At 43.6% G+C, this 23,941-nt stretch overlaps 1 protein-coding gene across 2 annotated transcripts in view; it reads left to right on the top strand.

Moving 5' to 3' along the window:
* Positions 1-23,941, top strand: part of GRIN2A (glutamate receptor, ionotropic, N-methyl D-aspartate 2A) — a 525,447-nt gene that overhangs the window by 354,428 nt on the left and 147,078 nt on the right. For both annotated transcript variants that reach the window (XM_006867221.1, XM_006867220.1), the window contains one exon: positions 3,690-3,804. In XM_006867221.1, coding sequence (XP_006867283.1) covers positions 3,690-3,804 — 115 coding nt within the window. The remainder of the gene's footprint in view (positions 1-3,689; positions 3,805-23,941) is intronic.

Raw genomic sequence — 23,941 nt, forward strand, 5'->3', positions numbered from 1 at the left:
TATCGTAAAGATTTACACCCTCGGAAACCCTGTACAGGGTCGCTATGAGTCGGTTCCGACTCCACGGCACATAACAACAACAATATATATATATATATATGATGAATACTCCATTCAGGTCATTAACAATATATGTTCTTTACTTTATCTCAAATTTCAAGTCTCCTTGAAGTCTTGATTCTTTTTCTCAAATTTCAAGTCTCCTTGAAGTCTTGATTCTTTCTCCTCCTCACAACACAGACAGACTTCTCTGCCCTGTGGCACTCTATGAGTGGATGTGGGACCCATTCGGCCAATCTAGCTCCTTGAAACTTCTGGTAACCACTACCATTACCGCCTCCTCCGCCGCCTTCTTCTTTTCGTCTTCCTTCTTTTTACTTTGTCAATTGCTCTTAGTGTTCAAGCCTCATAAATAAAGCAACCAAACCTTGTGATTGGATTTCTTGGGGAGGTTTTGAATGCTTTGATCTACCTTACTTATTTATGGAGCCTGTGCCAAGTGGCTACCACCATGCCATCTTGGAACTCTTTTACAGCTATCTCAGTTTCTCAAGTGCAAGGAGATGGGGACCCCCTTGGGATCTCCTCCCCCCTCCCCCACAAATCCTGGCTCTGCCCTGGTTCCCCATCTGAGCCCACCTGACCTCAAGCAGGGCGGATTTGAGGAGTGATGGGGGAAGCAGTGCTGTAAAATGCTGATGTCTGGTGCAGCGAAAATACCTTGGTCAAAAGTTACACTTAAATAAGGCAGGTGCTGTGGAGTCACCCTTGGCTCCTCTCTGTCTGTCCTCACATCCAGTCTGTCTCTAGAGAGATAGGTCAGGAGATAGCTACTGTCGAGTGAACACCCACTCATGGTAACCCCATGTACAATAGGACAAATCTTTGCCTGGTCCTGGTCCGTGATCATTACTATGCCTCAGTGCATTGTTGCAGCCGCTCTTCACTTTGAGAGCCTTCCCTCCAAGGGGATTAATTTTCCAGTACTCTGTCGGTCACTCATCTGTTCTGATCCGTTGGGTTTTCATTGGCGAATGTTCAGACGTGGATTGCCTGGGTTTTCTTCAGTCTGTCTCAGTCTGAACACTCCACTGAAGTGTGTCCACCATGAGCTGCTACTGACGACACCACATCCAGCATCATACCAACACACAAGTCAGTATGGCAGACTGACATGCGGATGGTGGAACCCATCGCTGATAAATATGAGATGAATATCACTCTACTTGGTGCTTTACTACTGCTTCTCTTCCTCTCCTCTCCTCCTCCTCTTCCTTTTTCACTTCCATGGCCAAGGCCAAACCACCATCATCCTTCACTGGATGACAAAAGCACTGGAATTAACTTCCCTGTATCCACTCTGTTTCCCCGCCAACTCATTGTCTACATCCTCTTAACAGGATATTTTCAAGAAAAGTCTGGTATGTCACCTCTTGATTGAAACCTTCCAATGACTTCCCATCGTTTTAAGACAAAGACTAAGCTCCCTAACACACAGAACCCTGCCCTGTCTACCTCTGTCCATCTTCTTATCCTCACTTCACCCCACATTCCCTCAGTCTCTCTCTGCTTCAGCCTCGCTGATCTGCGTTCAGTCCCTCAGCTCACTTCCCACCACAGGACTTTTGCACATACTGTCTGCTTTGCCTCAATCGCTCTCTTCTCTTCATCTTACCTCATTCATGTTGACTCGCCCTTCAGGCCTAGGTCCACGTCCTTGTTTGGAGCCTGCTTCACTTTCTGTTGGTACACCTGCCTCTGTTGCAGCTTTGGCCACAGGTCTGTGATCAGTAGTGTCTGTCCTTTGTCTGTTACCTTATTGATCCCCAACCACACAGCTGAGTCTTGGGCAAGTAGGATATGTTCAGTAAATATTAGTTGAATGAGTAATGGATGATGAGCTATTGTATTTTTTTTTTTTTTTTTGATTTTTTTGGTTTATGAGCATGAGTTTGTTAAAACCTAATAGGATGTACTTTGGGAGCCTACTGTAAAGTTGGTGGTTCAAATCCACCCATTTGGGCAGAGTTCTCTGAGTGTGGCAGGAATTCAAGGTTACATTCCATGTGCTGACCCCAGGATTGGAGGTCGCTGGGTAGCAGAAATGGTTAAGTGCTTAGCTATAAACTGAAAGCTTGGCAGTTCAAATCCACTCAGTGATAATCTACTTCTGTGAGATTGTGTTGTTATTGTTAGATGCTGTTGAGTCGATTCTGATTCATAGCGATCTCATGGAACACAATAAAACTGCCCCATAGGAATTTATTGGCTGTAATCATTTTATTTTTTAAAGTATTGTTGTGAATTCAGTGAATATTACAAATCAGATCAGTTTTCTATTCAACAATTCAGACACATTTTGTTTCACATCATTGCTTGCAATTTCCACTCTTCCCACTTTTCCCTGTGTTTCCTGTTTCCATTCTTTCATCCCTAACACTTCTGAACTGTGTCCTGGGGCAGACTCTGTCATTTTTACCTCAAATGGTTGATGCTTCTAAGGTGTGTGAACCTCCCTAGTGCTATTGTTCCCTTACGTTGTTGGTAAGTGCCTTCAGTCAGTTTGACCTCAGAATGACCCTGTATAGGATTTCTGAGGTGTGACTGGTGGATTTAAACTGCCAACTTTGTATTTCAAACCAACTTGGTGATCCAGTGCTTACTATACAGTGCCACTCCAGAATTCCTTGTCCCCTTGCTGCTAAATGCCGTTGAGTCGGTTCTGATTCATAGAGACCCTGCATAGGGTTTCCAAGGAACAGCTGATGGGTTTGAACCACTGACCTTGTGATTCAACCAACCTTGTGGTCCACTGCTTATCCTAAAGTGCCGCCCCCCAGGACTTTTTCTTCCCTTATGGTAGTTATGTACCATGGGAGTCAGTTCTGACTCATAGCGACCCTGTACAGGGTTTCCAAGGCTGTGAATCTTTATAGGAGCAGAAAACCTCATCTTTCTCCCATGGAACAGCTGGTAGTTTCAAATACACTATCAGAGCTCCTTTGTTCCCTTATGTTGTTGTTGTTATGTGCCGTGGAGTCGGTTCCAACTCATAGCGACCCTGTACAGGGTTTCCGAGGCTGTAAATCTTTACGGGAGCAGAATGCCTCATCTTTCTCCCATGGAACAGCTGGTAGTTTCAAACTGGTGACCCTGAGGTTCACAGCCCGATTCATAACCACTACGCTACCAGAGCTCCTTTTGTTCCCTTATAGACCTATCTATTGTCTGACTGAACATTGAGTCATGGGGGGTGAATTCAATGACTGTAATCATTAGGAAAGCAGATTGCCAGGCTTTCGCTCACCACTGGGTGGGTATGAACCACCAGCCTTGCATTTAGCAGCCAAGCACTTAGCCATCCACTGAAAACCTTACGGGGTGCAGGTCGACTCTGAAACACACAGTTGGAATTCATTCAGCACTGAAAGTAATGGGATTGGGTTTGGCTCTTTAGCTTTTACATAGGCCTGGGGGTTCTGGGAATGTATACCAGCTCACAGAAGAAAGTGTGTGCTCATTTATTTACCAGTGCCTACATGGGTACCAGTGCTCCGGAGGGAGAACCGGTTGTGATGAGTGACGCTCTTTTCAGTTGTTACTTCATCAGTGGCATCCACTCAACCAGCTCCTCAACACATGCCAACACCAGTCCCTAAACGTCCGTCTGTCTCTTTTCTTCCCTCTAGATTTATGGTCAATGTGACGTGGGATGGCAAAGACTTGTCCTTCACTGAGGAAGGCTACCAGGTCCACCCGAGGCTGGTGGTGATTGTGCTGAATAAGGACCGGGAATGGGAAAAGGTGAGTGCTTTCGTGCATTCTGCGTGCTGGGAGGGAGGTGAACACACAACATGGGGCCCGAGTTACTCATGTTCTGCAACATAGTTCCCATTGAGATGCCCCTGATCCCATCACACAGCCAGGGGCAGACCACATGCTGTAAATTGCTATTGGAATGCTTTCTGTAAGGCAGGAATGGGGAACCTCTTCTCTGCCAAAATTTATAACATTGTTCCATACAAAATTATCAGCTTAAAAATTTGTCTGCTATATTTGGTCAAACATTTAATTAACTCACCCCTAATGTGATGGCTAAAGAGCTCTGGTAGCGTAGTGGTTACGAATTGGGCTGTGAACCGCAAGGTCAGCAGTTTGAAACTACCAGCTGTTCCACGGGAGAAAGATGAGGCTTTCTGCTCCCGTAAAGATTTACAGCCTCGGAAACCCTGTACAGGGTCGCTATGAGTCGGATCCAACTCCATGGCACATAACAACAACAACAACAACAAATGTGATGGCTAAGGAACTCTGGTAGCATAGTGGTTATGAATCAGGTTGTGAACCTCAGAGTCAGCAGTTCAAAACTACCAGCTGTTCCGCGGGAGAAAGATGAGGTTTTCTGCTCCCGTAAAGATTTACAGCCTCGGAAACCCTGTACAGGGTTGCTGTGAGTCGGAACCAACTCCCCGGCACATAACCACCACCACCACCAATGTGATGGCTGGAGTCCTGGTGTGGCACTGTGGGATAAAGCATGGGACCACAAGGTCAGTGGTTCAAACTCACCAGCCACTCCTTTGAAACCTTATGCAGGGTCACTATGAGTCAGAACTGACTCAACAACACTTAACAACAACAACAATGTGATGGCTGGAACTGTGGATGCCTTGGCAGGACCAGACCAAATGGTTTCCCTACCCTTGCTATAAAGGATTGCCATATACAATAGAAGACCTCAGAATAGCTTAAAGGCAATGGCATTTTGGATCAGACCATTGCAGTAGTGAATGTTGACTTATAAGACAGTGATCAGACCAGTTTTCCTAAGCTTCATAATCATGTGCTGTGCCCACAGAAATTGCCCTATGCATGTACCCCCATGTATTGTCATTGACTTTGTCTTTCAAAATCCAGTTTCCAAATATAAATGTGTCCCCCAGAGGTCATCGGCTGGGGAGAGGCATGTTTGAGTTCTTCATGTTACTTTCTGTTAGAGGAGCTCTGGTAGTGAAGTGGTAATGAGTTGGGCTGCTAATCTTAAGGTCAGAAGTCCGAAACTACCAGCTGTTCTACAGGAGAAAGATGAGGCTTTCTGCTTCTATAAAGATTTACAATCTCGGAAATCCTGTGCAGGTTGGCTATGAGTCGGAACTGACCCCACGGCACACGACCACCACTACTACATTCTCTGTTACATACACCCGTGGCCCAGTGGTTAAGGTCTGGGCTGTTAACCCAAAAGTCAGTGGATCCTACTCATCAGCCACTCCATCAGAGAAAGGTGAGGCAGCCTGCTTCCATAAAGATTATAGCTGGGAGAGTCTCCGGAGTAGTTCAACTCTGGCCTCTAGGACCTGAGTCAGAACCGACTCGACAGCAATGACATTTTCTTACATGTGCATTGTTGTTGTCAGAAGCCATCCAGTTGACTTCTGATCCCTGGTGATCCTATGTGGCAGAGCAGGAGTTCCCTAGATTATAATCTTTATGGGAGCAGATGGACATGCCTTTTCTCCCATGGATGCGCTAGGTGGATTTGAAGCAGCAATCTTTAGGTTAGCAGCTAAGCATTTAACTGTTGCACCACCAGAGCGCCTTACAAATACATTGTGTTATTGTTATTTATTAAGTGCCGTTGAGTCCATTCTGACTCATAGCTACCCTATATCAGACTTGTGAGGAGTGACTGGTGGGCTTGAACCACCAACCTTGCAGTTAGCAGTCCAGTGCTGATTGGAGAGCGCCACACCTACATATATATGAACTACTAGCAAAAAAACAATTACCTCGAGCCCACCAACAGTCCCTTAGAGGGTGCAGGACTGGGCCATGTTTTGTTCTGTATTCCAGCTCACTATGCATCAGAGCCAACTCAAAAGTAACTAAAAACAACCAATACAATCATCACTGTAATCATCTCACATAGCACATAAGCCATGTCCTAAGGCACAGAGAATTTCCCATGACCTTTTGCATATACTGACAATATATGAGGTTGAGTCAAAAATTATCCTGTGGTTATATTAAAACACCCGTCCATGTCCACAGCTGATGACAACATTGAGTGTGCACATAAAATGATTCTGTCAAAGAGATGAGTGACAGTGGATTATGTGACTAGTCGTTTTCAAATCAGCCATGGCAGGATGCCCATGAAACAATCCATGACAGACTTGGGTTTCAAGAAGTTTGTGCAAGATGGGTACTGAAACAACTCGCAGAAAGAAGAGCACTAAAAGAAGCATTTGGATTTCTGTAAACAGAATGGATACTAATACGCAAGGAAAGGTAAAAGGTTTTTTTTTTAATTGTTACTAGTGATGAGACATGGATTCATCACTATGAATCTGAGAGTAAACAACAGAGTAGGGAGTGGAAACATCCTCAATTGCCAACCAAGAAAACATTAAAAGGTGAACGATCAACTGGAAAACTGATTCTTAAAGTTTTCTGGGATTCTTAAGGACCAATGAAACATTATCAGGAAAAAGGCTCAACAATCAACAGTGCTTACTGAAGAGCTGAAGCTTAAATTTGGGATTAAACACAGAGGACTGCTGTCCAAGCGCCTTGTGACCTTGCATGACAGTGCATGTCCACACACCTCTGCCCACACTGCTGACGCTCTGTAAAAACTTCATTTTGAGGAGTTAAAGCATCCTCCCTATATTCCTGATCTTGCTCTATTGGACTTTCACCTGTTTGGTCCCCTGAAAGCAGCCCTGTGAGGATGAAGATTCACCTCTGATGAAGAAGTGAAGACAGTGGTGCATTCGTGGCTTCGCAACTCAGCCTAAAATATTTTTTAATAAAGGGATATGAAAGCTTATTGACAGATGGACAAAGTGTATTGAAGCGCAAGGAGGCTATGTCAAAAAACGATGCATTTGTCTTTTCTAAAAGTTGATTCGAATAAATCTTACAGCCAAAGTGCAGATAAGTTTTTACTCCCCCACCTATCTCCCAATTGTACTCACTTCTCTCCCTAAAAATGAAGCTCTTTTGTTATTTTGACTTCTTTGACAATCAGGGCATAGGTGCTAAACTACTGCAACATCATGAGATTTATCTTTATATATCAAATGCAGGCCTGAGAGACCTAGAGGGGAAGAAACTTAGGATGTGGTTTCGGAATCATAATTAACTGGTACCCAGAGAAAATACAATGCAAGCAGAATCATTTGGAGTCATGGAGACTGACAGATTCTCAGTAGGGAGTGGTGAAGAAATGTCAAAAGTTTTGCTCTATGAAATTCTAGCCTATAGAATTCAGTAACACATAATAAGAATACATCATGACCAAATAGGATTCATACTAGGTATGCAGAATGGTTTAACACTAGAAAATCAATCAACACAATTCACCACATAATAAAACAAAGGAAAAAAAAAAAAAAACCTGCATGATCATCTCTATTGATGTAGAAAAGGCATTTAATAAAATCCAATATCCATTCCTGCTGAAAACTCTCAGCAAAATGGTAATAGAAGAGAAATTCCTTAACATTACTAAGGGCATGCTCACAAAACCAATAGCCAATGTTATTCTGTTGAACATTATTCTAAGAGAGACTGAAAGAATTCTCCTTGAGAATTGGATCAGACAAGGATGTCCTTTATTACCATTCTTATTCAATACTGTACTGAAATCATAGCTGTAACAATGGGACAAGAAGGGGAAATAAAAGACATACAAATCGGTAAAGAAGAAGTAAAGTTATCCCTATTCAAAGGTGGTATGGTCATGTACATAAAAATATGAGAGTCTTCAGAAAATTAATAGAACTAACAGAAAAAATCAGCAATGACAGGATACAAGATCAAGATAAAAACAATAAACCAGATTCCTCTGAACTAACAAAGATAGCTCTAAAAAGAAAATCAAGAAAACAGTGCCATTTACAATTGTTGTTAAGTGCCATGGAGTCAGTTCTGACTCATAGCGACCCAGTATAGGGTTTCTAAGGAGTGCGTTTGAACCAACTACTGACCTTGTGATTCAAACCGACCTTGTGGTCTGGTACAGTGCTTTATCCCCAAGTGCCACACCATTTACAATAGCTCCCATAAAGTCCAAACATTTAGGAATAAATTTAACCAAGCATGTAAAAGACTTATACAAAGAAAACTACACAACACTACTGGAAGAAACCAAAAGGGAACCTACACTCAATTCACAATAAAAAGCTTATTTATTTATTTATTTATTTATTTTTCTTTAAGAAAAAAAAAGCAACAGAAAGGGACTTACATAAATGGAAGAACATACCATGCTCATGGATAGGGAGACTAAACATTGTTAAAATATCAGAAATACCCAAAGTTATCTGTAGATATAATCTTGGACCAAATTCTAACAACTTTCTTTAATGAGATAGAAAAACTAATCACCAACTTTATTTAGATAAGGAGGAGGCCTTAAATCAGTAAGGCATTACTGAAGAGGAAGAACAAAGTTGGAAGCCTCACATTTTGTGATCTCAGAACCTACCATAAAGACATAGTAATTTAAACAGCCTAGTAGTAGAAATAGGAAGCTCTGGTAGCGTAGTGGTTACGAATCGGGCTGCGAGCCACAAGGTCAGCAGTTCGAAACTACTAGCTGTTCTGTGGGAGAAAGATGAGGCATTCTTCTCCCATAAAGATTTAAAGCCTCGGAAACCCTGTACAGGGTCTCTATGAGTCGGAACCGACTCCACAGTACATAACAACAACAAGTAGTAGAAATACCATAGAGAAGAATTGATGTGTTCAAGTTACGGTGTTGGAGGAGAATATTAAAAGTACTGAGGACTGCCAAAAGAACAAATAGATCTGTGCTGGAAGAAGTACAGCCAGAATGCTCCGTGGAAGCCAGGATGGCCAGACTTCGTCTCTCATACTTCAGACATATTATCAGGAGGGACCAATCCCTGGAGAAAGATATCATGTGTGGTAAAGAGGAGGGTCAGAGAAAAAGAGAAAGACCACCAGTTAGATGGATTGGCGCAGTGGCGATAGCAATGGGCTCAGGTGTAGCAATGATTGTGAAGTTGGCCCAGGACCAGGCAGTGTTTCGTTCTACGGTTGTGCATAGTGGTCCATAGCATCGTTATGAGTCGGTACTGACCTAACAACAACAACAATCATAAAACAAAAAACAACATATGCTGGTAGGCTATAGGGAGATTGGAACTCTCAGCACTGCTGGTGGGGATGTGAAATGGCTCAACCACTGTCTAAAATGATGTGGTGCTCCTTAAAAAGCTAGAAATAGAAACACCATATGATCCAGCAATTCTACCACTAGGTATACCTAAGAGAAGTAAGATTTATGACTTATCCACCACCATGTTTATAGCAGCTGATTCACAATAGCCAAGAAGATGGAAACAACCTAAGTAATTGTCCACAGTGGGTTAATAAATAAACTATGATACATAAATACAGTGGAATACTACACAACGTTAAAGAATGGCAATGAATTCATGAACCACCTCACAGCATGCTGAGTGAAATAAATCAATCACAAAAGGACAAATACTATACGAGACCATTGTTATAAAATGTCTAGAAAAGAATTTCACGCATAAACATTGTTTGAAAGTTCCTGGGGTAAGTAAGGGAATGGAGGGAAAAATCACAAACTACATGGTTACTGTCATGTGCTGTGGAGTTGATTTCAATTCACAGCACCCCTGTTTAAGATTTCCAAGGCTGTAAATCTTTGCAGGAGCAGAAAACCTCATCGCAGCAGGGGACTCCAACTGTTGCTTGTTTGGTTAACAGCCCAATGAATAAATTCAGTACCTTAATTTACTGGATACGGCTTTTCTACCCAATGTTTTAATTTCAGTCAATTGATTGGGCTGTTGTTGTTGTTGTGATGTGCCGTGGAGTCGATTCCGAATCATAGCGAACCTGTACAGGGTTTCCGAGGCTGTAAATCTTTACAGGAGCAGAAAGCCTCATCTTTCTCCTGCGGAACACCTGGTAGTTTCGAACTGCTGACCTTGCAGTTCGCAGCCCAATTCGTAACCACTATGCTAACAGAGCTCCATGCAAATAAGGTATACGGGACTCTAAGGCTGGGTGGCATTGGTTAGTTTTGCCCTCTAGTTAGATTTAAAAGGAACCATCTTAGAAGCAGAGATGGAAGATCCCAGAACCATCAAGAAGGAAGAGCATGACTGGAGTGTGAGATCTCTACCTAGAAAAGCGGTGACAGCCGAGCTGATGGCAGAGGTGTTGGCATGGAGAGACAGAGTAGCCTTGGGATCTAGGTCGATGAACTAAGTAAAGCCAAGTGCTTTCAGGCAGGAGACTGGCTTGCAGAATGTGTCCTTTGGGTATTCACAGACTGGCTAAAAGAGCTTTGTAACACCTACTGGAGCAGGGCAGAGGCTAAGAGGCCACATGGCTGAGAGGCCAAAGACACAAGTGAGGCATGCCTGCAGTGTGGCAGACAAGAGGTGTTCCTTACTGGAGAACTGCTGCATCTTGACTTGGTTTTGACCCTAAACTGTACTTCTGTTCACTTCCCTAATAATCCCCATAATTGTGAGTAGTATTATGAGTTCTGTGTGGTCATGGCAATGAATTATCGAACTCAGATATGAAGCAGAGAGTGCTGTGGGAGGGATGGCTGGTGTCAGAATCAGGAAAAGAAGGTTGTCGGGTGGAAGCATGTCTGACCTTCACTTCATAGGAACCAGCCTTGGGCTGATTTTGAGTTTGATTCTCTTTCTCCCTTGTGAAGTCAGGGAAGTCAAACATGGCTCCTACTTGGTTTTTGCAATACCCCACTAGCTACCAGAGCTCACAACACTTGTTAACTTTGGTGAAGAGAAAGACATTGTACACAATGGGGCACATCAGCACAACAAGACCAAGGCAAAGGAAGACACTGACAGTTATGGTAATTACTGGGGCCCTAATGTGGCGCTGTCAGCTAAGCACTGTACTGCTAACCATGAGGCTGGTAGTTCAAACCTACCATCCACTCCTTGGAACTCCTATATAGGGTTGCTATGAGTCAGAACTGACTTGTGAGCACTTAACATCAACAACAAATAGTAATTACTGTAGAATAAGCAATGACTACAAACCACAAGGTCAATGGTTCGAGCCCAGTAACCACTCTTCAGGAGAAAGATGAGGTTTTCTGTTCCCACAAAGATTGACAGCCTCACATGCCCTATAAAGTGTCACTCACTATGAACAGGAACTCAATCAATGGCACTTAACAATAGCAACAATAATGGTTGTTGTTGTTAAGTGTCTTTGAGTCGGTTCCTACTCATCGCAACCCTGTATAGGGTTTCTAAGGAGTGGCTGTTGAGCTTGAATCGCCGACCTTGTGATTCAAACAGACAATGCAGTCCAGCGCATTAAACTGCAGCACCAAACCAGTAATTACTATAAAATAGATAACCATGCAGCGACAGTTATAGCAAACAATAGTTTACGAGTGGATGCATAGGTAAATACATCAGCTGAGCAGCTATGGGATCATACATGGGAGTACAACCATGTGCATATACAGGTTTGACACTGGCTATTTCTTTATACATATTTATATGTGATATAAATATTTCCATGTATGTAATGGAAACATAAACAGGGGACACAGTCAGGAAACTTCTTAGCCATAACAAGACACCTCAGGGGACTAAGTCACTGGGCTAGGGGTCTTAGGATCATAATCTGAGGGACAGCTACGTTAGCCAGCACAAAATAATTCATAAAGACTATGTTCTGCATCCTACTTTAGTAAATAGTGACTGAGGTCTTAAAAGCTTGCGAACAGCTATCTAAGGCACAAATATTAGTCGGAGTCCTGGTGTGGTGCTGTGTGTTAATGCGCCAGACTGCATAGCTGTTTGAACTGCAAGATCAGTGGTTCAAGCTCACCAGCTGCTCCTCGGAAACCCTATATACAGGGTCACTATGGGTCGGAACCAACTCAATGGCACTTAACAACAACAAACCCATCTAGAACAAAGAAGAGTAAAGGACACCAAAGACTCAAAAAAATAATTCATTCCAAAGACTTCACACCACATGCTAGTCTGAGACCAGAAGAACCAGACGGTGCCCGGCTACTACTACCAACTGTTCTGAAAGGGATCACAATAGAATGTCCCACACAGAGTGGGAGAGAAAACAGAACCAAGTTAAATTCACAGAAAGGACCAGATTTACTGGTTTGATTGAGATTGGTGGGACCCCTGAGCCTGTGATCCTTAGATAGCCTTCAAACTCAACGGAACCTACTCCTGGAGATCAGCTCACAGCCAAACAAGAGGCAAGTGAAGTAAACAATAACACCCAAGAGGAACTTCCTCCTCAAAACGTGCTACTGGAAACCAGAAGGGCAGCATTTGCCCAAAAGCAAACTTAAGAAGTCAGGAAGGGGCAGGAAAGTTGGGTGAATGGAAACAGGAATCCCGGAGTGGAAGTAGGAAGAGTGCTGACATTTTGAAGGGATTGTAACCAAAGTCATGAACTGTTGTTGAACGGGAAACAAATTTGCTCTGTAAACTTTCATCTGAACCACAATAAAATGTCCTAAAAACAAATCAACCAACCACAAAAGCTGTGAGTCAATCATTTCAGCGTCTACATTAAGAAGCTAGGAAAAGACAATCTAAGTAAACCCAAAGGAAGTCATAAACAAACAGGTAAGAGCAAAAATGTTTATTGGTTTACAGGACACCAGCTATAGAAAACATCAACAAAACCAAAAGCTGCTTGGCTGGATATATTAATATCATGGATAATTACTAGCAAAAATGATTGAGACAAAAGACAGAAGACACACATTACCAATACTGTCACTATAGATATTACAGATCCCACAGGGATTAAAACAATAATAGAGAATGGTAAGAAAAATGTATGCCAGTAGATTTGACAGTATAGAAATCATAGGCAGATTCCTTGAAAAATTCTTCAAATGAACACAAACAAGGACAACCTGGATATCTCTATATTTGCTAAGAAATAAAATTCTGAATTTAAAACCCTCTTAGTAGCATAATGGCTACAAATCGGGCTGCTAACCTTAAGGTCGACAGTTCAAAACTACTAGCTGTTCTGCAGGAGAAAGATGAGGATTTCTGCTCCCGCAAAGATTTGCAGCCTCGGAAACCCTGTGCAGGGTCACTATGAGTCAGAACCAACTCCACCCACAGTACTTAACAACAACAGTAAAAAAACCAAAACTCCTGACCTAGATGGATTAATTTTGAATTCTACCAAACATTTAAAAACAAATAGCACAAATTTACATAAAGTTTTCTATTATATTGTTGTCACGTACCATCAAGTTGATTCCAACTTACAGAAACCCTGTCTACAACAGATTGAAACACTGCCTGATTCTGTGCCTTCTTCACAATCATTGCTATGTTTGAGCCCACTTTTGCAGCCACTGTGCCAATCCATCTCGTTAAGGGTCTTCCTTTTACTCACTGACCTTCGACTTTGCCAAGCATGAGATACTTTTTCCAGGGACAGGTCCCTCTTAGTAACATGTCCGATGTAAGTGAGATGAACTCTTGCTATCCCCACTTCTAAGGAGCATTCTGGTTGTACTTCTTCCCAGACAGATGAAATCCTTGACAACTTCAATCTTTTCTCCATTTATCCTGATGTTTCTTATTGGTCCGGTTGTAAGGGTATTGCTTTTCTTGATGTTGATGTGTAATTCATACTGAAGGATGTCATCTTTGATCTTCATCATTAAGTGATTCAAGTCCTCTTGGCTTTCTGCAAGCAAGATTGCATCATTTGCATATCTCAGATTGTTAATGAGTCTTCTTCTAATCCTTATTCCACATTCTTCTTCATATAGTCCAGCTCCTCGGACGATTGGCATAGAGGTTAAATAAGTATGGTGAAAGGGTACAACCATGATTTTAAACCATACAGTATCTCTTTGTTCTATTCAAACAATTGCCTCTTGATCTGTGTTAGATTCCACACGAGCACAACTAAGTGTTCGGGAATTCCCATTTTCCACGATGTTATCCATAATTCATCGTGATCCACGCAGTCAGGTGTCTTTGCATCTCTAAAGACATAACCTAGAAAACTCTATGGGGCAGTTCTACTCTGTCACATGGGGTTACTATGAGTTAAAAATGAACTTGACGTCACCAAACACCACCACCACTAGCTGTACGAAGTGGCTCAGGGTATTTTTACGCATCCTGGACTTTGAACATGCTATTTCTTTGCATGCTTTCCTATAAGGAAATGGATTATAGGAATGGATTAGCGCAATGGATTATAAGATGGGCTGCTAACTACAAGGTCGGCAGTTCAAATATACCAGTCACTCCATGGGAGACATACGAGGCTTTCTGCCCCTGTAAAGATTTACAGCCTCAGAAACCCTAAACAACAGATTCTGTGAGTCAGAACCGACTCTGTGGTACACAACCACTACCACCACCTATGCTTTCCTCTACAATTGCCTTCTTTTGTCCATTCTTCAGATCCTAACTTTTCTTTGTCCTTGGTGACTTAATGGTAGAAATCTGGCCTTCCATTCAGGAGACCCAGGTTCAACTCCTGGCCAATGCACCTCGCATGCAGCCACCATCTATATGTCAGTTGAAGCTTGTACTTTGCTGTGATGCTGAGCAGATATCTATCAGGCATCTCAGACTAAGACGAGGAAGAAATGCCTGGTGATCCACTTTGAAAAATCAACCACTAAAATCCCTATGAATAATAACAGACTGATCCATAACCAATCATGGGGACGGTGCATGTTACACCCAAAGCTGGGGACAGCAAACAACAATGAGAAGGTGTAAAAGTAAAATGCCAGTTATTTTTTCTTGCCCTTAGTAGCAGATGGAAAACTTGGGCCTTTCTGCCTTCTATCATTGGGCTTGCGGATTCTTTTCTAACCTTTTGATGTCGCACAATCTCCGGACCACTTCTGGAGCTATCCAAACCTGTCCTTGATTGGATTCAAGCAGTCTTGCGTCAGTCTTGGCTCACCCCGGTGAATTTGTTTGGCGCTGCTTGCAGATCCAGCTCTGTTGCCAGGGAGCTGGTTTACAAGGGGGCCACTGCAGTGTGGGTGGTAACATTGCACGAAGACAGGTTGCCCTTGATAGACCGCCATTACCAGATCCAGAAAATGCTTTTTAATACCGTGTGCATCTTCCTTCAAATGCCTGTTGAAATACAGCAACTTCCCATCAAGGCAGCTTGGGGAATTTCTGCAGAGTTGAGCTCTGAATGTGCAAATGCTGCCTGTAGTAGCCCTATTCTCTGGGCACTCAGGGGATTCTGCCTTTCAGAAATAAGTCCTTGTGCTTCTGTCTCAGAGAAAGGGGAAGCCAGTGGAGCAGGTAAACACCAGTCCTGTTCTCCTTAAAGCTGCCCCCTAGCAGGGCTCCCCTGAGGAAGCATAGTGAGGGGAGGGGAGCTGTTATCCAGAGGCTTGGTGGTGAGTTCCTTTCATCTCTGAGGCCAACCCAGCAGTGACGCTGGAAGGGACCACATGTAATGAGGGTGTCTTAGAGAACATGACAAGCCCTCAGAGGGGCATTTGCTTACTGCAGGGCCTTTGGATTATTCTGTCTGGCGTGGATTATTCCAAGGCCATGCACTGTGCCTGGCTAATGCAGACTTGAAACTTGCTGCTACCCAAACTTTATTTCCCTCATGAGCCAAGACCCCATACACTGTTTCTCCTCTTACGTTTGAACTGCATGATCGATGGTCCAAGCTCAGCAACCACTCCTTGGAAACCCTATAAAAGATCTCTATGAGTTGGAATCTACTTGACAGCAATTAACAACAACAATGGCTGCCTTCTTCTGAGGAAGTCTGAGGATACCCAGAGGCACTAAGAGTATCATCTCACCCTTAGTAAAAGCTGATGGGCATCCAGGCCAGGACCACCAATACCCCCATCTGCACAGCTCAGGGTCCTGCACTCCATTAGACACCAGGAGACCACCCTCCTCCACTCAAAAGGCTCATGATAAACCCACCCTGCTACAGCATGATGCCCGTTTCACAGCTGTAGGACCATCCACAGGGACACGGGGAGAAGGGTCACCGCGGGGGTACCTAGCATCTGAGGCAGGCCTTGAATGATAAATAGGATTCCTCCAGGCTGAAGAACTTATTGTTTGTTGTTGGGTGCTGTTGAATCATTTAAACCCATGTGACATATGAGAACTGTCCCATAGGGGTTTCCTGACTGATAGCTTCACAGACGCCCACTGCCAGCTCTTTCTCTTGTTGCATTGTTGTGTGTCATCGAGTCGGTACCAACTCATCATGACCCTGGATAGGGTTTCCAAGAAGCAACGGAGAGTTCAAGCTGCCCTCCTTTGGGTTACCCGCCAAGCACTTAACCATTGTACCACCAGGATCCCATTGAATAATTTATTAACTATGTGACAAAAAATTTTGAGAACGATTTTATGTATCACTTCAAGGTTACTTTAGCTTTAAAAGGAAAATCTATATAAATGTATAAATTCACATATATGCGCTCTGGTGTGACACTGTAGGATAAGCACTGGACAGTTTGCCTCAAATTTGGCAGTTCAAATCCACCAGCTGCTCTGAGAAACCCTATACAGGGTTGCTATGAGTCCAAACAGACTCAACAGCACACCACAACAAGAGCTGTTGTGGTGTGCTGTTGAGTCCCATATACATATATACATGAATGTTATATTTAAAGTAAAAATATACGGGAGTATATAGATAGATGGGGCTCTGATGGCGCTGTCGGATAAGGATTGGGCTGCTAATTACAGGGTCAGCTCTTCAAATTTGCCAACCCCTTCTTGGGAGACAGATGAGGCTGTCTGCCCTGGTAGAGATTTACAGCCTGGGAAACCCCACACAGGGTCACTATGAGTAGAATTGACTCAATGTCAGTGGCTTTGTGATAGACATAGATCAATTGATGTTGTTGTCCACTCCCATTGAGTCGGTTCTGACTCACAGTAACCCAGGATAGGGTTTCCAAGGAGTGACTGGTAGGTTTGAACTTCCTGCCTTGGGTTAGTCATTGTTGTTATTAAGTGTTGTAGAGTCATTTCTGACTCATAGCAACCTTGTATAGGTGTGGCTGGTGAGTTTGAACCACTGACCTTGCAGTTCAAACTGACCTGTGGCCTGTGGTCCAGTACTTATCCTTCAGCACCACACCAGGGCTCCTTGGGATTAGTAGTTCAGTGCTTATCCTGCAGCGCCACACTAGGACTCCAGATAGATAAATAGCTGCCATGGAATCTGACTCACGGTGACCTTGTGTACAACAGAACCAAGTGCTAACCTGGCTTTGCATCATCCTCACACTTCTCAGCACGCTCTGCTCCACTGTTGGCCCTCACCCTCACTGGCCTGTGACACCAAACACTATATTCAGTCCAGAAGACTGAAGACACGGTGGTAGAAGTCCTTCACCGATAACCAGAAGTTGGCAGTTTGAAACCACCATTGGCTTCCACAGAAGAAAGATGTGGCCATCTGCTTCTGTGAAGATTGTAGGCTGGAAGCCCTTGAGGACAGTTCTGATCTATCCTTGATGGTTTCTATGAATCAGAATCAACTTGGCCACAGTGGGTTTAGATGTTGGATCCAAAGCAAGTGTATCAGGCAGTGTTTCATTGGGCTCCATAAGGTTTTCTTTGGTTAATTTTTATAAGTAGATCCCTAGTCTGAAATTGCCTCTGAAACTTGTCCACTGAGGGTGATGCTGCTGATATTTGAAATACCTGGGGCGTTGTTTTCAGCATCACAGCAACACGAAGCCACCACAGGACAACCAGACAGACCGATGGTCCACATGTTCCGATACAGATATCTACCATGTATATGTTGTTTTTGTTGTTAAGTGCTGTCGAGTCAGTTCTGACCCATAGCAACACTGTACAGGGTTTCCAAGGAGCAGCTGGTGAGCTTGAACCACCAACCTTGTAGTTCGAACGGCTTTGCAGTCTGGCACATTAACCCACAGTGCCACACCAGGACTCCAGGACTCATGTATATACACATACATATATACGCATGGAGTCCAGGCGTCGCGCTGTAGGATCAGCACTGGGCTGCATACCGCAAGGTCAGCAGCTCAAACCCACCAGCGACTCCTTGGAAACCCTATACAGGATCCCTATGAGTCCAAAACAATTTGATGGCACTTAACAACAATAACAAACACACATATGAGGGCAAGTCAAAAACTGTTGCTCCTAGGGTTCCAGTTCACACTTGGCATGTGTTTACTCCAAACAAAATGTGTTTAAACATGTCTGTGGTTGGAGGATTGCTACAGACACATTTTCTCAGTAACACACTTGTCTTAGTCTTGTTTGTTTGCCTTTCAAAAAAGGGCCAATCCTTACCCAGAATGGGGCGGGGGGTACAAAGGCAAGAAGTGACTGGCTTACAAGCTTTCAAGAGGGATCCTAGATCCAGAGGGCATGGAGGAAGGTAGAATCTCCACTGAGTAGTATCCAATCTGTCTAGGCAAGGCTGATGAAAGGAAATGCAGATAGGTCTCTTGTGATACAATAGTGAATAACTGTTATCAGGTCTGATTGTGAGTGTTAGAAATGTAAAGGTAGACGTTTTGTAGCAAGGAGGGGAGTGATTAACTTTTCAGTCTAGGAGCAGAGGTCCCTAGGACCATCAAGGGAAAAGAGTGGAGAGCAGGACCCTACCCAGAGAAGCAGTGATACCAGAGATGGAGGCAGAGATGATGACATGGAGAGATGGAGCAGCTGGGGACTTTAGACCCACAGAGGGAGAGGGGTTGTGTGCTGATGACCGGGGGGGCCAGGCTTGTAGTGTATACCCTTTGGTTGGTTGATGATGCATGGATGTGATTGTAACCATGGCAATGAAATGATATACAATAGGATGAATGTAAAACTAATGTTCTCCCATGTGAACTATCACATAATTCACAATAAAACATTAAAAAAAAAAAAGGGAGTGGGGGCAATCCCAACAGTGGCTTCCAAGGAGATCTATGGTCCAGTTCAACTCAAGGCAGACATGTAAGCTCAGGAGGTTGTGAAAAAAAATTTTTTTTTGACTTGCAAAAGGGTCATCTTGAGAGATTTTCTCAAAGGACACAGGATGACCACAGGCACCTTTGAAGACCAACTGCACTGATGGGGAGGTCAAGCAAGTTGCACCAAGGAAGTTGTTTCCAATCACAAAAAACACACCTTCAAGGGCAGCAAGGGCTGTCCTGAGAGAATTTTGTTGGAAAACCTGATCCCATCCACCCTACAGCCCTGACCTTGCCCATTCAAACTTCTTTTTGTACCCTAAACTCAAAGAACATTGAAAAGGAACACAATTTGAGTCTTTTGAGAATGTCGAAACTGTCATTTTGATGTAGTATCCGTTGAAGAGCTCTGAAGGGTTAGACGAACGGGAATACCGTCTTGAGAAGTGTACAGGCCTAGATGGGGGATATGTCTAGAAACAGTAGCTTCATGGTTGGGTGTTTTGTTTAATAAAAGTTTCCATGATTTTGTATCACTACTTTTTGACGTATCATTTGTTGTTGTTGTGTGCCTCAAGTCGGTTCCAACACATAGCAACTCTGTAGAGGGTTTCTAAGGAGCAACTGGTGGGTTTGAACCGCCAACCTTGTTAGCAGTCTAGTACTTATCCTACAGTGCCATGCAGGGCTTATAGTTGTTGTTGTTGTTGTTAAGTGCTGTCAAGTCGGTTCTGACTCATAGCAACCCTCTATAGGGTTTTCAAGGAGTGACTTGTGAGCTTGAACTGCCAGTCTTTTGGTTCAAACCGATCTTGTGGTCCGGCTCATTAACACATAGTGCCATGCTTAGGACTTACAAATAGCACATGTGTATTAGCTTCAAAAAGGGAAATGAAAGCATCATTTTACTCCTTAGAGAAGAGATCATTATGATGGTGATGTTCCAGAAAGGATAAAGCAAGAACCCATTGCTAGGATGTTGTTTTTTTTTAACAAGTGTTTAGTTCTCCACAGCTCTGGTGGGTCTGCTTGGCTTTTTGTGCCCCCCCCCCCAACCTGTCTGCATTCTTGTCCCCTTGGTTTCTGTTGCGTTCTACAGTATGGCTCCCAGACCTCTCCCTTCTGACTAGACCTCTCCCCTCATCTCCAAATTGGCATGCTGATTGTTCCCTTTTGCGTGACCCTCAGACACTGAACCTCCTCATCTTCCTCCCCAGATCCATGGGCTCTCCTGTGTCCTGGCACAGAAAAGTCAGAGTCACTGCTAGTCTCTCCGGTCCCTCCAGTCCCCACTGCTACCTATCCTCTCATCTTTAATGCTCCTGGCACTTTGAACATCTCCCCTTCTGTGTCAATCTTGGGATGCAGGGATTCCAACTCAGAGCTTTCACAATGTGTGCTGTGATTGTGTGTTTACATACTCATCTTTACTTATACTGTGAGGCGCCCGCAGGGCAAGGACTATTCATTCCTTCTTGGTTTCTTTACTTCTACCAAAAGGCTTTGTGCTTAGATGTGCTTAGATGGCCCTCTCTGCCATCTGTTCATCATGATTATTTCAGCTGCTATTTATTTTGAGCTACTTGGAGTCCTGGTGTGGCTCTGTGGGTTAATGTGCCACACTGCAAAGCCATTTGAACTGCAAGGTCAGCGGTTCAAATTCACCAGCTGCTCCTGGAAACCCTATACAGGGTCGCTATGGGTCAGAACCGAACCAACTCGATGGCATTTAACAACAACAACAACTTTGTGTCTGGAAGCACAGTGGCTCCATTTGATAAGCACTGCACTGTGACCACAGCTCTGACGTTTGAGTCCACCAACCATTATGTAAGAGAAAGATGAGGATTTCTACTCCCGTAAAGATTTACAGCCTCCCATTGCCAACTGAGTCGATTCCAACTCATAACGACCTTATAGGACAAGGTCGTAATGACCTTACAGGACAAGATCATAATGACCTTATAGGACAAGATATAACTGCCCCCTAGGGTTTTCAAGACTATAATCTTTACAGAATTCTGGTGTGGCTGTAGGATCAGCACTGGACTGAAAACCATAAGGTTGACAGTTCAAACCCACCAGCTGCTCCTCAGAAACCCTACACAGGGTCTCTGTGAGCTGGAACCGACTCAACGGCACTTAACAACAGCAGTCTTTATGGAAGCAGATTGCCACATCTTTTCCCCTTAGAGTGACTGGTGGATTCTAACCACTGAACTTTGAGTTAGCAGGGAGTGCTTTAACCACTGTGCCACCAGGATTCCACCTGTAAAAATAAGGCAGTGTGGTTGCTCTAGGGTTATATAGGCTCCAGTTCATGGGAATGGAGGTGTGGATGAGAACATTGGAATGGGATCCCAGAAAAATTTCAGGAACAGAATTATAAGTGTAGGGGATTGATGTGCTGAGAAATATAAGGCAGAGAAACCAGAGATTTCAGAGTTTAAAATTTTATCTGTGGGCCTGTGGATGATTCTGGATTAGATATTTCCAGAAGCAAGTTGTTGTTGTTGTTGTTGTTAAGTGCCATCGAGTCGGGTCCGACCCATAGCGACCCTGTACAGGGTTTCCGAGGGTGTAAATCTTTACGGGAGTAGAAAGCCTCATCTTTCTCCCGCGGAGCGGCTGGTTACCACAAACCTAAACATGATCTTCTTCCTCTCTCTTCCATTGCCCACCCCACCCCACCCTCTGCCCCACCCTCCTTTTCTTCTCTTCTCTCTACCTCTTTTTTTTCTCTCTTCATTCCGTCCTTATCTTTTCTCTCTTCATTCCCAAATCTTTAGCTCAAGTGAAGTTCCCTCTGGAAAGTGGCTCTGATAATATCGCCAACCTGAACAGAGTCTGTGCAAACTGTAATTAGTTTCCTTATATAATAATCATTAAGTTACTCAAATGATGTGAACTATAGGAAGGGAAAGTGACGTGATTATAAGAGATTTCAAGCCATCTGCCTTCCCTGTTGTTAAATGCAGTCGAATCGGTTCTGACTCATAGTGATCCTGTATAGAGTTTCCGAGGAGCAGCTGGTGAGTGCGGTCCAGTGCTTATCCGACAGTGCCACACTTGACTCCCTAGAGCCGTGCATACTGAGGTCTTTTAGTACCCACAGTACAATGCATTAGGTCACAGTAGGGGAAATATAGTAGGTCTGCAACAAACGAATGGCTCCCTGGTGGTGCAGTGGTTAAAACATTCGGCCACACACTGAAAGGTCAGCTGTTTGAACCCATCAGCTGTTCAGTGAGAGAAAGATGAGGCAGTCTGCTTCCATAAAGATTGTAGTCTTGGAAACCCTACGGGGGCAGTTAGTTCTACTTTGTCCTATAGAGCTGCTATGAGTCAGAGGCAACGTGACAGCAGTGAGTTTTGGTTCTGGGTAGCAAAGGAATGCATCGAACTGAAATAAGTGATGTCATCCCCTCACACATGTGCACATGTGTGTGTGCTCGCATGCGTTTCTGTCTTGCGCTGTTTCTTCTTCTTCTTTTTGGTTTGGTTTTGAAATTGTAATACATCAATCCAAACTTCAAAAAGTACAGCAATTAAACCAGAGCTCTCCGGCAAATAACATTCTGCTAAAAGTTTTTGTAGATTTCAGCAGTGGAATGACATAAAAAGGCAGCTCCATAGAAAAGACCTATCTTTTCTGGGGCATGGGCTGATGGGAATGGAGTGATTGAGATGATTGATGATGATGATGGCGATGTTGATTGATGGTGCTGATCATCATGGCTGCCATGAGGTGAGCTCCTAGTGTGTGCCACACTGCGTGAGGTGTGCTTTGAGTGCATTAGTTCATTTAATCCTCACAGTGCCCTCAGCATCATCTCACATGGAAAAGGGAGATAATCACAGTACCTATCTCAGAGAACTGAGGAAATTAACAAGCCAATTTATCAAGTGCTTAGAACACTGCCCTGCACACGGCAGATGTCCAATAAAGCCTAACTCAAATCCAAATTCCTTCTACCCTCATGCTCTAGGAAAGGTAGCTATATGGATTGAGTCCAGGGTCAGATAGTGGCAAAAGCCCCATTTGGGCCCAGAGTCAACCATCACACCTTATGGAATGTATACATACCTCTAGCCAATTCACAAACCTAATTTGATAAGGAAGTTGTCTGAAGGAGGGGGAGAGATGATTCAACTGACAGATGGTACAAATGTAAGACAAAAGCTGCACCCTTGATAGTTTGCCATTGCCATCAATTATGAAAATGAGTGAATAGATTATTTAAATGATCTCAGATGAGTAAATTATTCAACGAGCCTCAGAGTCATAAGTATTTCTAGAAACTCCTAATAGATAGACGAAACCATTTCAATTTTCTGATAGTGTCATCATTCCATTTGTAATGTAAAGGAATGGAAGGTCCTGAGATGAAAGGATGGATGGATTGATGAGTGGGTAGGTGAATGGATGGAAGGATGAATGATGGGTGAATTGGTGGGTGGATGAATGGATGATGGGTAAGTTGGTGGGTCAGTGGATGGGTGAGATATGGATAGATGGATGATGGGTGGATGGATGGAAGAATGTATGGATGATGAGTGAATGGGTGGATGGATGGATAGATGATGGGTGAGTTGGTGGATGGGTGGATGATGGGTGAATGGGTGGGTGAATGGATGGGGGAGTGGGTGGGTAGATAGATAAATGGATGGATGATGGGTGAATGGAGAGATGGATGAGTGGGTGGGTGGATGGATGAATGGATGTATAACTAACGTATGAAGGGCTACAGAAAGTTTGTTGGGGAAATTCTATTATCTTTTCATTCCATTTTTCATGAACTTTTTGAAGCCCCCTCGCACTGTACTTTAAGCTCAATATGACAGAACATGGGATGAGACTTCCTTGAATTATGCATGAGAAGTTGGTTTCTAACAGTGTTCCCTGAAATGTTTGTTTCTTTCAGGGAGCCAAGGGATCTCTAGGTAGGG

This window comes from Chrysochloris asiatica, unplaced genomic scaffold, assembly GCF_000296735.1.
Source record: "Chrysochloris asiatica unplaced genomic scaffold, ChrAsi1.0 scaffold00102, whole genome shotgun sequence".
In the NCBI taxonomy this organism is placed as follows: Eukaryota; Metazoa; Chordata; class Mammalia; order Afrosoricida; family Chrysochloridae; genus Chrysochloris; species Chrysochloris asiatica.